Source organism: Pristis pectinata, chromosome 23 (assembly GCF_009764475.1).
Source record: "Pristis pectinata isolate sPriPec2 chromosome 23, sPriPec2.1.pri, whole genome shotgun sequence".
Lineage (NCBI taxonomy): Eukaryota > Metazoa > Chordata > Chondrichthyes > Rhinopristiformes > Pristidae > Pristis > Pristis pectinata.
The window spans coordinates 10,878,109-10,894,243 of NC_067427.1; the positions used below are offsets into that span (position 1 = coordinate 10,878,109).

At 45.0% G+C, this 16,135-nt stretch overlaps 1 protein-coding gene across 1 annotated transcript in view; it reads right to left on the minus strand.

The window, feature by feature from the left end:
- Nucleotides 1-5,226: 5,226 nt before the first annotated feature.
- LOC127582134 (netrin-G2-like) overlaps nt 5,227-16,135 on the minus strand; it is a 70,169-nt gene continuing 59,260 nt past the window's right edge. Inside the window, exons 6-8 of the mRNA XM_052037184.1 lie at nt 10,220-10,387; nt 6,622-6,756; nt 5,227-5,640 (exon numbers count right to left, since the gene is read on the minus strand). Coding sequence (XP_051893144.1) covers nt 5,420-5,640; nt 6,622-6,756; nt 10,220-10,387 — 524 coding nt within the window. The 3' untranslated portion in view covers nt 5,227-5,419. The remainder of the gene's footprint in view (nt 5,641-6,621; nt 6,757-10,219; nt 10,388-16,135) is intronic.

Genomic DNA, 16,135 nt, shown 5'->3' on the forward strand with positions numbered 1-16,135 from the left:
GTCTAAGCTTCAGCGCTTGAAAATGTGACTTCATTATTGATAGGGCCCCCAAGTGCTGGTTCAGCATTAACCTCCTATAGCACTTTGTCTCAGACACTGTTGCTTTCTGCCAATGGCAGGAACAGACGAAGAAGAAAGCAGAGCTGTGTATGGTGCAAGAGTTGCTGGATGTGTGATAAATATATTATTGATTCTTCACAACATTTCAATTGCAAATGGAAATCAAGAGCAAGTCGTGAGATGAAAGAAAGCAGGGATGTGGATGTACCAGTCCCAGAGTCTGTCATCCTGCATCTGCAGACACCTGAAGGAGTTCGATATCCAGACGTGAGACGTACATTTCTTTACCATCAAACATTTGAACACCTTGCTAGTAAACATGCCATATACACGTGAAATTTAGTGGAAAGGATGCTGCTCTCTCTGCCTCTGGAGTTCATCAGAGAATTTCTCACTATTGCACTACTTTGGCTCCCGCTTTAATAAGAGCTCAGTTCCTGTCGGGCAGTGGCCGTCCAAACTTCTTCTCATTCCACTAATTTTAACACGTACAGGCTGTCCCAGGTAACGAACAGGTCCTGTTTTTACAGATGTTCGTTAGTCGGTTTTGTCCAGAAGTCAGAAAATACACAAAAATCACTCAATATGGTAACGATATGTCCACAGTATTCTCATCAGAGGCATATAAGACTGATATGAAAGAACAATTACTAAAAGTGGAGAGAGAGGACTTCAGTCTGACTGTTCATGGGAATGACCGTATGTACATCTGTTGGCCCTTTGAATTTAATAATACTATGGGAGCTTGTTCGTATGTAGGGGTGTCCCTAAGTCAGGCATTTGTAACACGTGACAACCTTATTTGGCATAATCACTAGCAAGGTATTCAGATGTTTGATGATATAGAAATGTATGTATTATGAATGCATACAAATTCCTTCAACCATCTACAGACATTGGATAATTTATTCAGAATACTTTATCAGGGTATACTAACACTCACTAGACTTTACTGATGGAAAGCTAACATATTAATAATTAAAGACTGAGACTAAGTTGTGGAATTAAATCTACTGAACTACAAAGGGAAGATGGTCTTGCTAATCTTATCAGTCATTAATGTCCCATCCCTGGGACTTCTGTAAACTGAGCTGAAGTCATGGTGCAACAAACAGCTAGATCATGATGAAACGGTAGGAGCATTGGGGAAATCGGGGACCACACTCACAAAATAGGAAGGTGGAATTTGTCTTTAAATGCAGGAGAGCTTGTAAGGATTGAGCTGACACTGGGTATGAAGGATTTTAATCCATGGGTATAGAAAGCATTTTCTCTAAACTTGGTCAGAAACAGATGAAGCACTGACAGAAGAGACCTATTAAGTCTGACAATCACCAGGTCTTTTACAGAACATTTAGATGGTGGCATGTACAACCTTTGATATTATTAAATGCTGCTTGAATTAAGTGAATTGTGATCTCTGCTTTAATACAAAATGTTGCTGTAACAGGATTGGGGTTACATCAAACCCAGTTTTGTTCTGTGAGTAACATCATATGGTGCTTGTCAACAAGGATCTGGTTTTGCCTAAATTTTGGCCACACAAGCATTTTGGCCAAACAAGAAATGAGTTTATTAAAGAAATAGCTTGTACAGGTTGTGACATATGGGAAGAATAAACTGCAGGAGTCTGAAATAGTCCTGACTGGATTTCTAACCTGTAACGTAGGCGAGAGCAGAAACTCATCGTCGGTGTGTACACTCCCTATTGAGGAACTTTCTCTATTTTAAGATGATTAAGAAGGAATAAGGATTTAAAGGATTTAAAGCAAGGTGTATTTATAGAGTTGAGATTATTTTTATTTAAGCACCTCCTGAGGTTAACTCAGGATTCCATATCATCTGTGTGATTACAAGAGAATGCTATTGGTATACAGTTGGAATTTAGGAAACTGCAGGATCTGTCACACATGAGATCAGGAGTTTAAAACAAATATCATTGCCACTTCCATGTAACAGTGACCTGGGGGGGTGGGGGCAGGGAGAAGAGGGCTGATTTGTTCTGCCTGTGATGTGCAAAAACAATGTTGCTTTATGGAGACCACAGTAATTGTTCTTCTAAGTCCTTCTCTTTGATTCATTGAGAAAACTCTGTGTGTTTGCCCACTGGGAGCCCACTCTGTGTGTCTCAGTTCTGTTAGGAATTGCTGTTTATTCTCAAGTTCTTAACCAGCTGCTGGATGAGTAGTGAACTGAGATCCAGCTGTTTCTGGACACTGCCTGAGGAGAAAGCAGGTTCTCATTTTGTTTTAATATCCTTGTCTCCTCTAACACCATATGTTACTGTTCTGATGTGTGAGGCCTTCTCTCTGCTGTCTTGGCTAATATTTATCATTCAGTCAACATCACATAACCAGATTATCTGACTCTCATCACTTTGCTGCCTTAGGGAGCTTGTTGTGTGGTAAATGGCAATAGGTTCCCTACATTGCAATAGTAACTACACTTAAAAAAAACAAGGAAATCTCTTTAAAATAGCAAAGCAGTGAAAGATGATTATATAAACGTCGACCTTTACCTTGCTTCCTGGCCCATTCCAAGCTGGATGAGTGTTTCAAACTCCAAATTCAGCATGTTCATTGGGTCTTTGGCACTCTAAGCTGCAATGAATCATTCACACTGACTCTCACGAAAGTGGCTCCATTTCTGGTCTGTGTCGGATCATTGGTGAAACGAATGCCCGTTTGTGCCTCACATCTAAAGTACAAACAAGCTGCTTGAATGGACCTGTGATTCGTAGTGTAACAGGTTGCTCAGGCAGATAATTGATATTGGATTCGAGGCAACCATGGAGTACAGAACAAACAACTTGGCCAGTCACTGCTCAATCAACTGGACAGTGTGGTGGAAAAGATGAAGTATAATCTTAACTGGTAACATTTATTTGCAGCTGGACAGGGTGGTGATGTTGTGAGGAAAACCAATTCCACCAAGGAGTCTGCTGGCTGGGTCATTGATCTCAGCTGGTGAGCAGGGCAATTAGTGTTTGGTGAATATGCTGGAGTTGTTTGAGGCTGTAACAAACAGGATTGATAAAGATGAACCAGGAGGTGTTGGGTATTTGTATTTCCAGAAGGCATTCAATAAGTTACGACAGGGATGGTTACTGCACAAGAGAAGAGTCTAGAGATTTGGGGTAATACATTGGCATGGACGGTAGTGGTGAACTAACAGAAAACAGAGTCGGGATAAGGGGACATCTTCAGATTGACAATCAGTAATTAGTGGGATGTAACTGGTGTCAGTACTGTGGCCTCAACTATTTAATATCTATGTTGAGAACATAGAACAGAGTGTAGCCATATTTGCTAATGATACAAAGATAGTTGGGTTACCAATTTGTGAGGAGGATATAAGATGCTTGCAACACAATATAGGTAAATGTGTGGGCAGGAAGTTAGCAGGCGCAGTGTAATGTGGTAATGTAATAATCCAAAGTTATCCACTTTGGAAGGAAGAGTGAAAAAGCAACTTATTACATGAACAGTGAGACGAAAAAATGTTGTGCTACAAAGGGATCTGTGGTTCCTGGTACAGGAAGGTTAGCATGCTGTTACTGGAACACTAATGGAACGTTGGTCTGTATTGCAAAGGGCATGGAGTATAAAGGAGGGAGGGTTTGATTTGGTTTTACAGGGTGTAGGTGAGACTATTGCACACACTTCTGGCCTTATTTAAAGAAGGGTATACTTTCTTCGGAGGTGATGCAGAGAAAGTTCACCAGGTTGATTCCTGGGCTGAAAGGGTTGACGTAGGTAGAGAGGTTGAGTAGTTTGGGTCTTCGCTCAGTGGATTACAGAATGACAAGTGATCATTGAAATTTGATTCTGTGGGGAATTGACGGAGTGGATGCTGAGAGGATGTTTCCTCATTTGGAGGGGGGGTTCTGTAGAACAAGGGTCCTCCTTTGAGGAAGGTGAATCTGTGGAGTTCTCTACCCCAGTGAGTTGTGGAGATGGAGTCACCGACATATTCAAGGTGGAGATTGACAGCAAGAAAGGTGAGGGGTGTGGAGAGGGAGCAGGAGTGTGGTGTCAGGACCAATTTTGAACGGTGGAGCAGGACTGAGGGGCTAACTGACCTGTGTCCCTTTTGTGTTCTTGCTGCTCACAGTTGCCAGCCAGAGCCATGAACTTGAAAGTATGGATTGACCAATCCTGGGGAAGGATAGTATTGTTCATCCCTCTGACACGAGAAGTGACTCTCCCATTACAAAGGCACTGAGTCAGCAGAATAGCCTCAGCTCCTGATGCACCAGGACAGGCCAGGTGCCCTGGTTGCTGGGTCAGTACAGAGACCAGGACAGTCTCCAGACCAGGGGATGTGTTGGAAGCCACAATGCAGACACCAGATTCTGGATCCCATTCACAAAGGACAGTGGAGACACAGTGAGCCATCGAAGCAAGTATGTTTCTGTGAAGAGCAACTGCCAGAAGCAGCCAGCTTTAACTTTTCCTAGTTCCAATCACTGACCTGAAACATTAAGTTTGTTTCTCACTCCACAGATGCTGCCTGAACTGTTGAGTATTTCCTGTATTTTTCATTCTATTTCAGCTGTGGGGGGAAAAATGTGCTCCTAGTTTGTAAGTAGACTTGCCAATGTAATGGGCTTCTTGTCCCCCTCCCCATCAGTTTCAAACCTCTACCTCACCCTAATTCTCTACCTGGCTCATGCTTCCTTGATCATGGGTTAGTCTTAAAACTTCAGGAGGGGGGAAAAAAACAATAGAATGCCGATCAATGATGTAACAAGTCACTTTACTCTGTGTTGTCACTGTATAATAAAATGCCCATAATATGTTAACATTTAAGTAGAGCAAAAATAACCATTTCTACAAAAAAAGTGTTGAACCTGGTATAATAATACTGCTCGGCATGTTATATAACCAGCCGTTTCACCCTCTAAACCATGCTCGTTGCGAATTCAGCCAATTCTTCCCATCCAACTGGTATTTTGCAAAAAAATGCAGCCACTAGTATTTTAGGCATCGGTACATCTAGACAATAGATGAGATTGGATTATGCAGCAAAATTTGAAGAGTCCGTTCTGCAATTACTCGCCATAATAGGTCCTAAATGTCCCCTGGGGTTTAGTGATGGAATTGCTTCCTGGAATTTCCCCGCCCCCCCCCCCCCGCCCCTCCCCATTACGGATTATGAGCAACGTTCACTGTGGGATACGGTACAGACATGTGTCAACTTGGATACTCTCGTCATCATCACCGGTAGAAAACATGGAGCTTTGAAAGTGCCCTTTCATTGGTGCGGCGCGGAGTCATCGCAGGAGCCTTCCCGCTCTTGAAGCACCTCGGCAGGCTGAATACCCTGGGCCTGAGACTGACCCACAGACGCCGGTTGACTAGGAGCACGGAGCGGCCAGCAGCAGTGTGAGGGCGGAGAGCAGCACAGTGGCCGGGCCGAGGGATGAGCTGGACGCCGCGTTGCAATCCTCGTCCTGTGGGTCGCATCTGCCGCCTTCACACAGGACGCCCGTGTAACCCTTGGGGCAGATGCAGCGCTGGTTCTGATGGCAGGTCCCGCCGTTCTGGCACAGCAAGAGTTCATGGTCACAGATGTTTGCTGGGGGAGGGAAAGGGGAGGGTTAAGATCGAAAAATAAAAAGGCGTGGAGGGGAGAGACGTGGAAATGTAAACTTATTTCTGGAAACTGGAGCAACACAAAAAAAAAGTTGGAGAAACTCAGCGGCTCAGGCAGCAGCTGTAGTGGGAGACACAGGAAACTAGATGCTGGAATCCAGAGCAACACACAAACGCTGTAGGAGGTGGACAGTCCAGATCCACAGCGTCAATTGTCCATTTCCCCCTCCATAGATGCCGCCTGACCCGCTGCGCTCCTCCAGCATTTCATTGTGTGTGTGTGCGCGCTGTTCCAGATTCCGGCATCTGCAGTCTCCCTCGTGTCTCCATTTGTGGAGACTGATTTGCCCCTGGTACCGGGTGCGTTAGGCGGGGTTCCCCAGGACATTCCAACTTCGCTGCAGCTCCTGTGACACGAGTCAGCAGGGAGCTGCCTGTAACGATGACTACTAGTAGCCAGTGAGGCCGCAGAATTGGTTTACTGCGGCGCTTTCAGGTTCCTGCCTCAGTTTCTAATCAATTCTGAACAATTTTGGCGGAATTGGTTTCGATGAAGTTAAAGTCTGGCTCCTGTTTCAGCCAATCACATCACCTCTTCCTTTCCCCTTCTAGCTCCCTGCCTCATTACATAATATCTCAAACTTTTCCTGGCTCTGATGATGGATCATCCAGCTAAAACGTCTAGTTTTCCTCTCCCCGCGGATGCTGCCTGACCTGTTAAGCATTTTCTAATTTTATCTCAGGTTTCCAGCATCTGCACTGTTGCGCTCCCTTCAGGTTAACTTTGGCTAGCGCCTGTTCCCTTCACCCTCGCCCCACCAGTTCACACTCGCTGTCTTGACCTGTCCTCAAGCTTCACTTCCTCGGCCAAGGGTCTGGCCGTGGAACACTTGATGACCTTCAGCAGCGCCAATGGCCAACCGCAATTCTTACAGCTAAACGGCAATGACTCGGATTTACTCACGGAAGCAGCCTTGTCTCCAGTGGTATCCTGGCTTGCAATCGTCACACTTCAAGCCCGTCGCCCCTTCTTTACACTGACAGTGTCCCGTCTCATTGCAGCGATCGTGCCTTGAGCCGTGTTGATTGCAGTTGCATACTGTTTAAAATAAAAATACATTTTTATTGTTTCAGGGAATAATTGAAACTATTCCTTCCTCCAAGTTTCACAAACCAGTCCCTGTACAGTGCAGTTCCAGGCGTAAACAACAAGAGTCCGATCTGTGCTCCCAGGACGGTGCGTCATTGTAAGTGAGAGATGTTCTGTGCTGGGGCATTGAGTCCCGGGCCACCGGAGCAGACCGTCCGTACTGCCTATCTGGGCTAACCCCCTGAGTAAATTGTCTTCTATGCCTTGGTGAATCAACTGATAGTCTTGATAAATGCTGCGAGTCTCTGTTTTCACCACGTCCTCAGGCAGTGCATTCCAGATGCCAACAACCCTCTGGGTGAAATCCTTCTTCAAATCTCCGCTAAACCTCCTACCCGTTACCCTCTGCTCTCTAGTGCTGGACACCTCTACCGTGAAGATGGCATCCGGCCCGTTCCATTGGCCATGTATTGCCTCGAGTGTGACAAGCAGTCGCTCTACATCACACCGACACAGACAGTCACATTTCTCCGAACTGGGGCCGGTGGGCGAGTGCCAGTGAACTCTGGAATCCAAACAGAATTCACAAGGGAGAACACCACTCGCAGGTTTCCAAGAGGCCGGCGGTTCACGCCACTCACTGGAGCGCCAGAGATGATGCTGGTTTATTTTGGCGCAGTCATTTTTTTTTCCCATTGAGAAACAATGAAATGCATGAACATTGAATTCTCCAATTTCAAGTAACCTACTCCGGTTCTCTCTGCTGATCTACCCAGGTCGGTCGGTCGGTCACTCACTCACTCACTCACTCACTCACTCACACACACCAGCCCCCATCACCCACACTCTCCTCCCACTGGGTCCCCCCCCCCCATGTTCCCAACTGCCCTCCCCACCTCCCTTAATATCCTCCGCCTTCCTCTCCTATCAGATTCCATCATCTGCAGTCCTTTGTTGCCTCCCTATCACCTCTCAGCCTCTGTCGCTATTCCCACCCTCCCCTCCTCCATCTGCCTATCTCCCCTCCTCACCTGGATCCACCGACCGCTTGCCCCACCCCTTCCCCTTCATCCGGCTATCTCCCCCCTACGCTTTCGGGTCTCGACCCGAGACGTCGACTGTCCGTTTCCCTTCACAGATGCCGCCTGACCCGCCGAGTTCCTTCAGCAGTTTGTTTTTGATTCCAGCCAGCCGCAGCCTGGTGTCTCCTGACATGGGACCACTGTCCACACTGAAGGACACTTCCAGAGTTGCAGCCGGTGCTGGTGACGGCGGGTTCCACTGAGGTCTCTGGAAGGACGTGAGTGTAGTCTCTGAGTGCCTGCACTTCGGGGGAGCTTGCAATGCGGTCAATGCCTGTGGCCACTCTGCCATTTGCTGGGGACCAATGGTCCTGTGGAGCGGGGGGTCAGCCACAGTGAGGTAGGCTGGAATGAGCCCGAGGCTGGTAAATTGAAAACAAGAGTAACTCCATTGTGGGAGCAGTCCGCCTGAGTCTTTGAGGTGGTTAATGTGAGATCTGTGGACATTACACCTTCGAGGGGTGCATATAACAGCTCCCTGTGAAACCCGGTGTGTTGAGCCCTTGCCTGCTTTCCGTAGGTGGTCCCTCGGGTGCGTGCAGGGCCTGGGAGAAGACTTTTGCACATCCTGCCATCTATGTCTTGACAAATAGGCGCCGGAAGTCAGCGTCAATGTTTGAAGATGCAAGGAAGGCTCAGTATTCCAATGACTACAAAGTGTGTTCAGAGTGCAGGGCGGCGAGCAACAGTCTGACTGTTGTGCCGGATTAGTGTGAGTGGCCCTTTAAATATCATTCAGTTTGAACCTTCCGTGTTAGTTGAAGCTGGCTCCGCTGTCGGTGACCAGCGCCAGTGGCCACGACTTCGGATCAACCTGGCTGGAAATCTCGCTGACAGCAAATTTAGATCTTGTAATGTTGCTGACATGGGAGCTGGACATTGGACCAATAGCGCCAAGGAACATGAAAATCCAGACGCCAAAAGGTGCATACAAATGTTAACGCCGGAAACGTGCGCAAAATTGCTCTACGCCGCATCAACACGATTTTTAAACTCTACCGCACCGCATTTTTCCGGAGTTGCACTGATGAATTTCTGGGCACCGATCGGTTTTTGCTCCCAGCTGCCGAAATCGAAACACGGGTGGAGATTATTAAGCAGGAGGAAACCCTTATGTCCCACCTCCTGACCTGCACAACGGGGACATCTGCAGAGCAGGGCGTGGTCCCTATGCCAACTGTGGAACACTTTTCTGTGTTTGGTATATTTAAACTGATTTCTCTGCTCCTTCCCATTTCCAACCATTCACGTCGAGCAGAGTCAACACCGAGGCTAAGAAACAGCGTCAACTATTCTAAACGCCAACAGACAATGGAAACCTGAGACGAAGGTTGCAGATCCCGGCAAACGTTTCACCAGTGGCGCCCTGGACGGTCATTTGTCCGTGTCCCTGTTTACCGGAGATGTCGCTGCCTTGTTGAGGAGCCCTGCTCACTGTTTAACTCGCACACAGACACTGACCCATCATTGCACCAAATGTTCTGTTCGACACAGAATCGTCCCGTCCTATCAGCACTGCGGCGGGAATTTGCCCGGATCTAATCTAGAACATAGAAGAGTACAGCACAGGAACAGGCCCTTCGGCCCAGGAAGTCTGCACCGAACATGATGCCAAATTAAACTAAATCTCTCCTGCCCGCACATCATCCATATCCCTCCATACCCCGCACATTCACGTGTCTCCTCAGCAGCCGTTCCAGGCACCAACCACTCTCTGTGTAAAACTTCACCCGTGCATCTCATCTGAACTTACCCCCCCCCCCCCCACCTTAAATGCATGTCCAATAGAACTTGACATTTCTACCGTGGGAAAAAAAAGGTTCTATCTACCCCATCTACGCCTCTCGTAATTTTATAAACCTCTATCTGGTCTCACCTCAGTCTCAATGCTCCAAACAACACACGTTAGTCCAACCTCTCCTTATACATCGAGTTCTTGAGGTTGACCAAATAATTATAGGAATAGAAGGCAGCATCCCGGTAAACCTCGTTTGCATCTTTTTTCCAAAGGCTCCACATCCTTCCTGTAATGGGGCGACCAGAATTGCACACAATACTCCAAACTGGCTTAGCCAAAGTTTTATACAGCTGCACCATGATTTCCTTACTCTTTTACTCAGTGACCCCACCAATGAAGGCAAGCATGCCATTGGCCTTCTTTACCGCCTTATCTACTTGCATGGCGACTCTCAGTAAGCTATGGACTGGGACCACGAGATCCCTTGGTAGTCCTCCCCACAGCAGGCTTCATCTTCTGGAACTTAAAGTAAAATGGAGATCTTTAGTCAGGGGTTATTTGGTAACCTGAGACGAGAGCTGGCGTCTGCTAGAGAGTGAAGGTTGAAAGAAATTTGTACAACCTGCTTGGAATTAAGGTCGCTGGTACTGACCAATACAGACATTCTCATCATCCAGTTCAGCAGAAATGTTGCGATAGTAGCCCAGTCGGCATTGGTCGCAATGCTGCCCCCTGGTGTTGTGTTTGCAGCTAACGCAAGTCACGATCTTGAGATAATCTATGTAACTGCAGCGATTGGAGTGCCCGTAGCATTCACAGTCTAAAATGTAAAGTGGGGAACGAAGATGAAGACAAATCAGCAACAACGCAACTTCAATACACTGAGTTCTTGAGGCTGACCAAATAATTATAGGAATAGAAACTGGACAATTTATTTATAACTTAAACACCAAAGCTAGATATGTAAACTATCTCAAACTCCGAACCGGTTTGATGTCGAAATTGGACATTTTGCAGAATAAACGTCATGAAATTGTGAAAGTATTTAGTGAACAGGAAGCATCGAAAGAAGGATGAAATGAATTATTAATGAACTTGGATGAAACAGAGAGAAAATGTAAATTTTTCCACAGTGTTCTTCTTTGAAAACATTAATGAAGCTAAACCACATGGTAAACACAACGCTGCTGATGGTCTTTTCCGTTTGTGGGCACTACAAGATAAGGCGGGATAAAGCAAACTGAAGACTAATATTTGCCTGACGCAAGCCTAGAATGGTCTTCTGGGTGACAGCGGGCTCACTCACACTGTTGTAATGGCGGGGACCCTAGACGTGCCATGAAACGATGAGTAACACGGAGTTGGCCTTGGGAGGGAACGAGGAGACCGAAGATAAGCAGAGAAATGCATCTGATGAGGAAGCATTCAGGCCCGAGGCAATGGAGAGTGGCCGCCATACTTCTGATCACATGTTTCCCACCGTTCCGCTTCACTTTTAAGGAAAATATTCCAGGAGGAGGGTTGGGACACAAGCACAGGGCGAAGTACTCACCTTGAACGATTCATCACCATGCAAAATCAAATCCACAACCAGAATTTCCAATTTACAGCTCTAAACAGTCACTTGCAAATTTAATCTTCAGACGTTCAACTCATTACTTGGTTAACAAGCGTACTTTGTTTCAAACAGAATAAATAAAGGGTTTCAGATGATCAAAAGCCCAAGGGCACATAATGTATTCTGTTGAGTATTCTAATGTATTGCTTAGATTGCCAAATATATAGCATATATAGCATGTACAGAATACAGTATTCTTCACAGCTTCATCTATACCCTTTGGACAAAGTCTTTATAGTTCCATAGCTTGCTCAGTAACAAAGGACATCTTGTGGCCTGAGAATTCCCCGGTGTATACAGCTCAGCCTCAAACTGTTCTTATTTCTTCTTCAAGAAAATAAATTAAAGCACAATCCTGGAAATAAACGGACATGAAGTAGAAAAATCCCGGTGGGGGCCAGTCAACGATAAAAGAGTGACTACTTTACAGTCCAGCAGTGGTCAAATCTGAAGAAATCACTTCACAGCCAGTGTGTGTTACTTATACTTCTCAGGTTTAAACCTGACCAGACTGTAAAAAAAAGATTCCTGGTTTACAAATGATGGTACAAAGTGAGCATGAGATGATTCATTACATCTGGGAGACACCCATAGCGTTGGCCATGGAAAAGAAATCAAGATCCGAATTCTGGATTGCCCTATTCCCTGTGTGTGTGGCAGCAAATAGAAGGGGATAAAAGTGAAGAATATTTAATATACAGAATGACTCTGAAACAATGTAAATGATGTGATATCAGACGTTGCTCTAATATACATAGACTACTCATACATCAACTATTCCAATTACTTTCCTACCTTCAACACTCCTCTGGGCTCCTTCTTTGTTTGACCTTGGCTGCGACTGAGATAGCTTTTTCACTTTTTCTGGTGCTTGAAAAGTCAAAAATTCCTTCCGTTGATATCACCACATAAAATGTTTTAAGATAATCGGTGAAGCAAATAACTAGATATAAAACCAACAATCGACTGGCACAATATGGGAGCATAAATAACAGGCATGGGAGCTATTGAGTGGTAGAGTAGTCGCAATTAAGAGAAAACTGTTCGAAAATGAGATTGTTGGGGGTAATCTTCCAGGGCAGGGATCTGGCGGAGTGAACGACTCGGCTGTTGGAGGCTGGGTTGATTCAAGTGAATGGGTGCACAATTAGGGGAGCACCGAGGAAGCGGAGTTGAAAAAAGTCTCTGTTGATCCACGTGAAGTGAACCAGAAGGTTCGATGGTCTCCTACCGTCACTCCGATTATAAAACTGCACGCTTAAGGCTAGCAAACACACGATCGGCTGAATGGTCCCGTCCTGTGTTGTAAACACGATGCACGAAATGATAACTCAAAGTCGAGTTTATTGTCATCTGCACAAGTACATGTACGCACAGGTGCAATGAAAAACTTACCTAGCATCGTATAACGGGGTAATGTAATGTTGAAACCGTTCTTAATCATTCTTTTTTCCCTAAATAAATTGCCACTTTCCGTAGCTCGCTTTTGCAATAGGATTTGATCTCGGGCGTTTCACCACTCGGAAACTCAACAGCCTACATACAGGTTGCGCCAGATATCTAGGGTGCAACACCCTTAGTCTTTTGAACTACCCACTGTCCACGAGGACGTTTATAGGGCGGGGTTGCGTTGATGGGGGAAGTTGGGGGGGGGTGGGTGGGGGGCGGTCGGGGTGTTAATACTGGCACACATCACAAACTAACTGCGCGACAAGAAACTTCTGAAACGATGCCGGATATAGCCGGGCTGGAACTGAGCCTCACTTGAGCGAACACCTGGCCATAAGTGTGCACTATGTTAGGGTGTGAATCCAACGCCACAAATATCTACCCAGTCCTTCCGGGCATGTATTCAGAAAACAAGCCATCGTTTTTAAAATACATAGAAACGTTAATTTGTCCCCGAATGCACTCTTTTTAGAGTCCAATTTATGAATTTGAGAATCCTTATCCAAAAAGATCCAGATCCCAACAAAGTAGCCGTTGCCAGTGGATCGCGAATGAAGAAATGCCATTATCGCTACGCGTTTCCCCGAGTATCCCAGTCAATGTTAGAAATATAAAAGGCTTATTCATTTTGTATTTGTAGGGGCGATATCCCCGGCCCCAACTCCCCAAGCCTACATTGCATGTAATATCTGACTGACCACGGCTTCCTGAGTTTGTTATGGTATAATGTCATCTGCTCTAATGGAAGAAGTGTTTTAGAAAAAAAACAATTAAATAGATAAATTTAAATCGGTTAACAGCATGTAACTTGTTTGTACGATTTAATTTGTATAATTACTTGTGCAATTCGCAGGGAAAATCAGTTCTGCGAAATTTAAATCAGATTTTAAAGCGGACAAGAGGTTATCGGATGTTTTAGACAACCTAATAGCCCAACGCCTGGGCAGGGAGACACTGGCGCTGAACGGAGACAAGGGAAAACTAACTGCGGAAGGGTGTCCTGATGTATTCATGCTTTTTGCTGGGATTGAATCTGTCTCCAGATTTTGTATTTTCTCTTTAACGTTCTGATTAACCAAACAAAGCAAACTCGGCACAAAAATCGCGCACGATCACAGGTGGGAGACCACAGATCTGTTTCATGTTCACAACAGTTTGGCAGTGGCTGATGTCTCCATTTACCCTGTAGCCAACATCTATTTAATATTTAAGATGCAGCTTTTAGCAAAAGCCGAGGAGCTTCCATTTAGTTCAATGAAATCAACCTGTAATAATTAGAATTCTCCATTTAAATGGATAACTGCAGTCGACTTGCTTAAAATAACCCGAGGAGGCAGATTAAAGTATGCTTGCCTTCACCTTTCCAAATGTTAATCTGTTGATTAGTTTATCAAAACGTTTCAGTTTAATGCCTCGTTATTCATCATTTAGCAGATTGGAACTGCGGTAAATGTCAGGAGTACTTTAAGCCTCCCGAGTACTATAAGTCCGACCTTTCTCTGCCTATTTTGCCTTCTGATGTCCTTTACCGCCTGCTCCCTGGCACCCTGCCCGAGTCGAGGGTAAATTTGACTTTGGGCGAGAGCGTACAATGGGCGGTATCGGTTGCACCGTCCATTATTCACCACTCCCGATAGTCCAAGCGCGCCCGGTAAGTGTGAGCCAGCAGAATGATTGGCAATCGGTTCGTTGGGGAGGGTGTAACTGCTGACGCCAGGCATTGTCACCCAGTGGGCAGGAGCACGGATAATGCATGGCTTCTTGTAAAAGGTTTGTAAGGTGCTTAGAAGAACTTGTAAACTAACAGTAAGCCTGCACTGGTTATGACAAGAACCATTATAAGTGGGTTTTCCCACTACAGTCACGTTTTACATGGTATAGCCTGTACCACGTCTAGTTTCATTATTAGATAAAATAGTGACTCCGGAGAAGAGTCGGGTACTTGTGGGCCATTTGGATGATTATTACTGAGAGTCCCCAGCTCGTCCTTAGGGTCAAGGTTGGTGGTGACTGCTTGTTGATCCATTTGTCACCTCGCATGGCAGTACTGCACCTCTCCTAAATCAGTCCAGGAGATCCAAGGGCAGCTTTATGAGATATGTCAACTTTAATACGAAAACTAATAACTGTTTCTTTTCAGATTGGACATCTTTCTAGACTAGGCTACTTCTATTCCTGTCTTATCAATTTTATAAACAGTGCATCTTAAAACTGCACTAAATTGACACATTTACTTACTACCTCTCAGTTAAACATGCAATTTAACTTCTGTTACAGAGAGGCTCTGAATCCTTCACTCTATTTTGCAATTCACTCTGACAGGTTGAGAGAACAGATTGGATTTAACTGACAGCACTGAAAATTTATGTCAGTGCTTCTGACCAGTTCATGAGCTGCTTCAGCTTGGCATGTCTTTGTTTCTTCCCTACACCCAATGATGCCACTTGGAATCACCAAGTGTGCAACATGAAAGGCAGCAGTGGATTAAAGTTCAATATAATAATTGGGCAAAATTACATTCACTAGAAAGCACACATACTTTAGTGTATGACAAAAACGATTGTGCATTGGAGTAGAAACGGAGAGGTGATTAAAGCACGAGGTGGTGTGATGTAAGCATTTATCACACAGATGACTCAGAATGAGACCATATCTGTCCAATTAAGATTACTATGATATACGAAGTGAGAATTGTCCGATTTGACCATATTTACTGTTGATCAAATAGGTAAATTGATAAATTCAGTATAAACTTCTTTCCCACTATTAAGTCTGCTTCATAAGGAAGCCCTCAGTCCCTTGATTGGCGAATAACTTGTAGAACAGTATTGTTTATCATTGCTTCTATCTCAGAATACTGCTTAGTTCTGGAATCTTGTTATTTGTTATGTGCAGGGAACTAAGACACAAGAGACCGCAGATGCTGGAAACTGGAACAAACAACAAACTGCTGGAAGAACTCAGCAGGTCAGGCAGCATCTGTGGAAGCAAAGGGATGGTTGGCATTTTGGGTCAAGACCCTGCATCAGGACTCAGAGCTTCGACCCAAAATGTAGTAATTATTTGACTTTTATTATTTGAGTCCCTGGAACCAATGCTACTTAATGTTATGACTCCCTGTATTTCAGAGCAGGTTTTGCCAGTTATAAATCATGTAGTTATTTACATATTTAACTTATCACAAACATCTATTAGATCACTCAAGTCACTTTTGAAAATGGCAACACAATTCTGTGAATTAGGATTTTAGACACAAGATTAGATCTGGTGCCCTTTAAAGGAAAATCATTGCTCATTATAAGATACACCAGTGCTCATACAAGACATTCATATTATCAGCAGGAACTGCAGCTAGGAAAGAAGCTGAGAGGCAGGGATTAATTTGTCAATGAACTGGTCTCCAGGGACAATGCACAGCCTGCCCTGCATCTACTCCCTTCATTACTCATAGTGTAGGCCCTGACCTTCTCATGTCGCATATCAATGTTGATTGTTCAACAA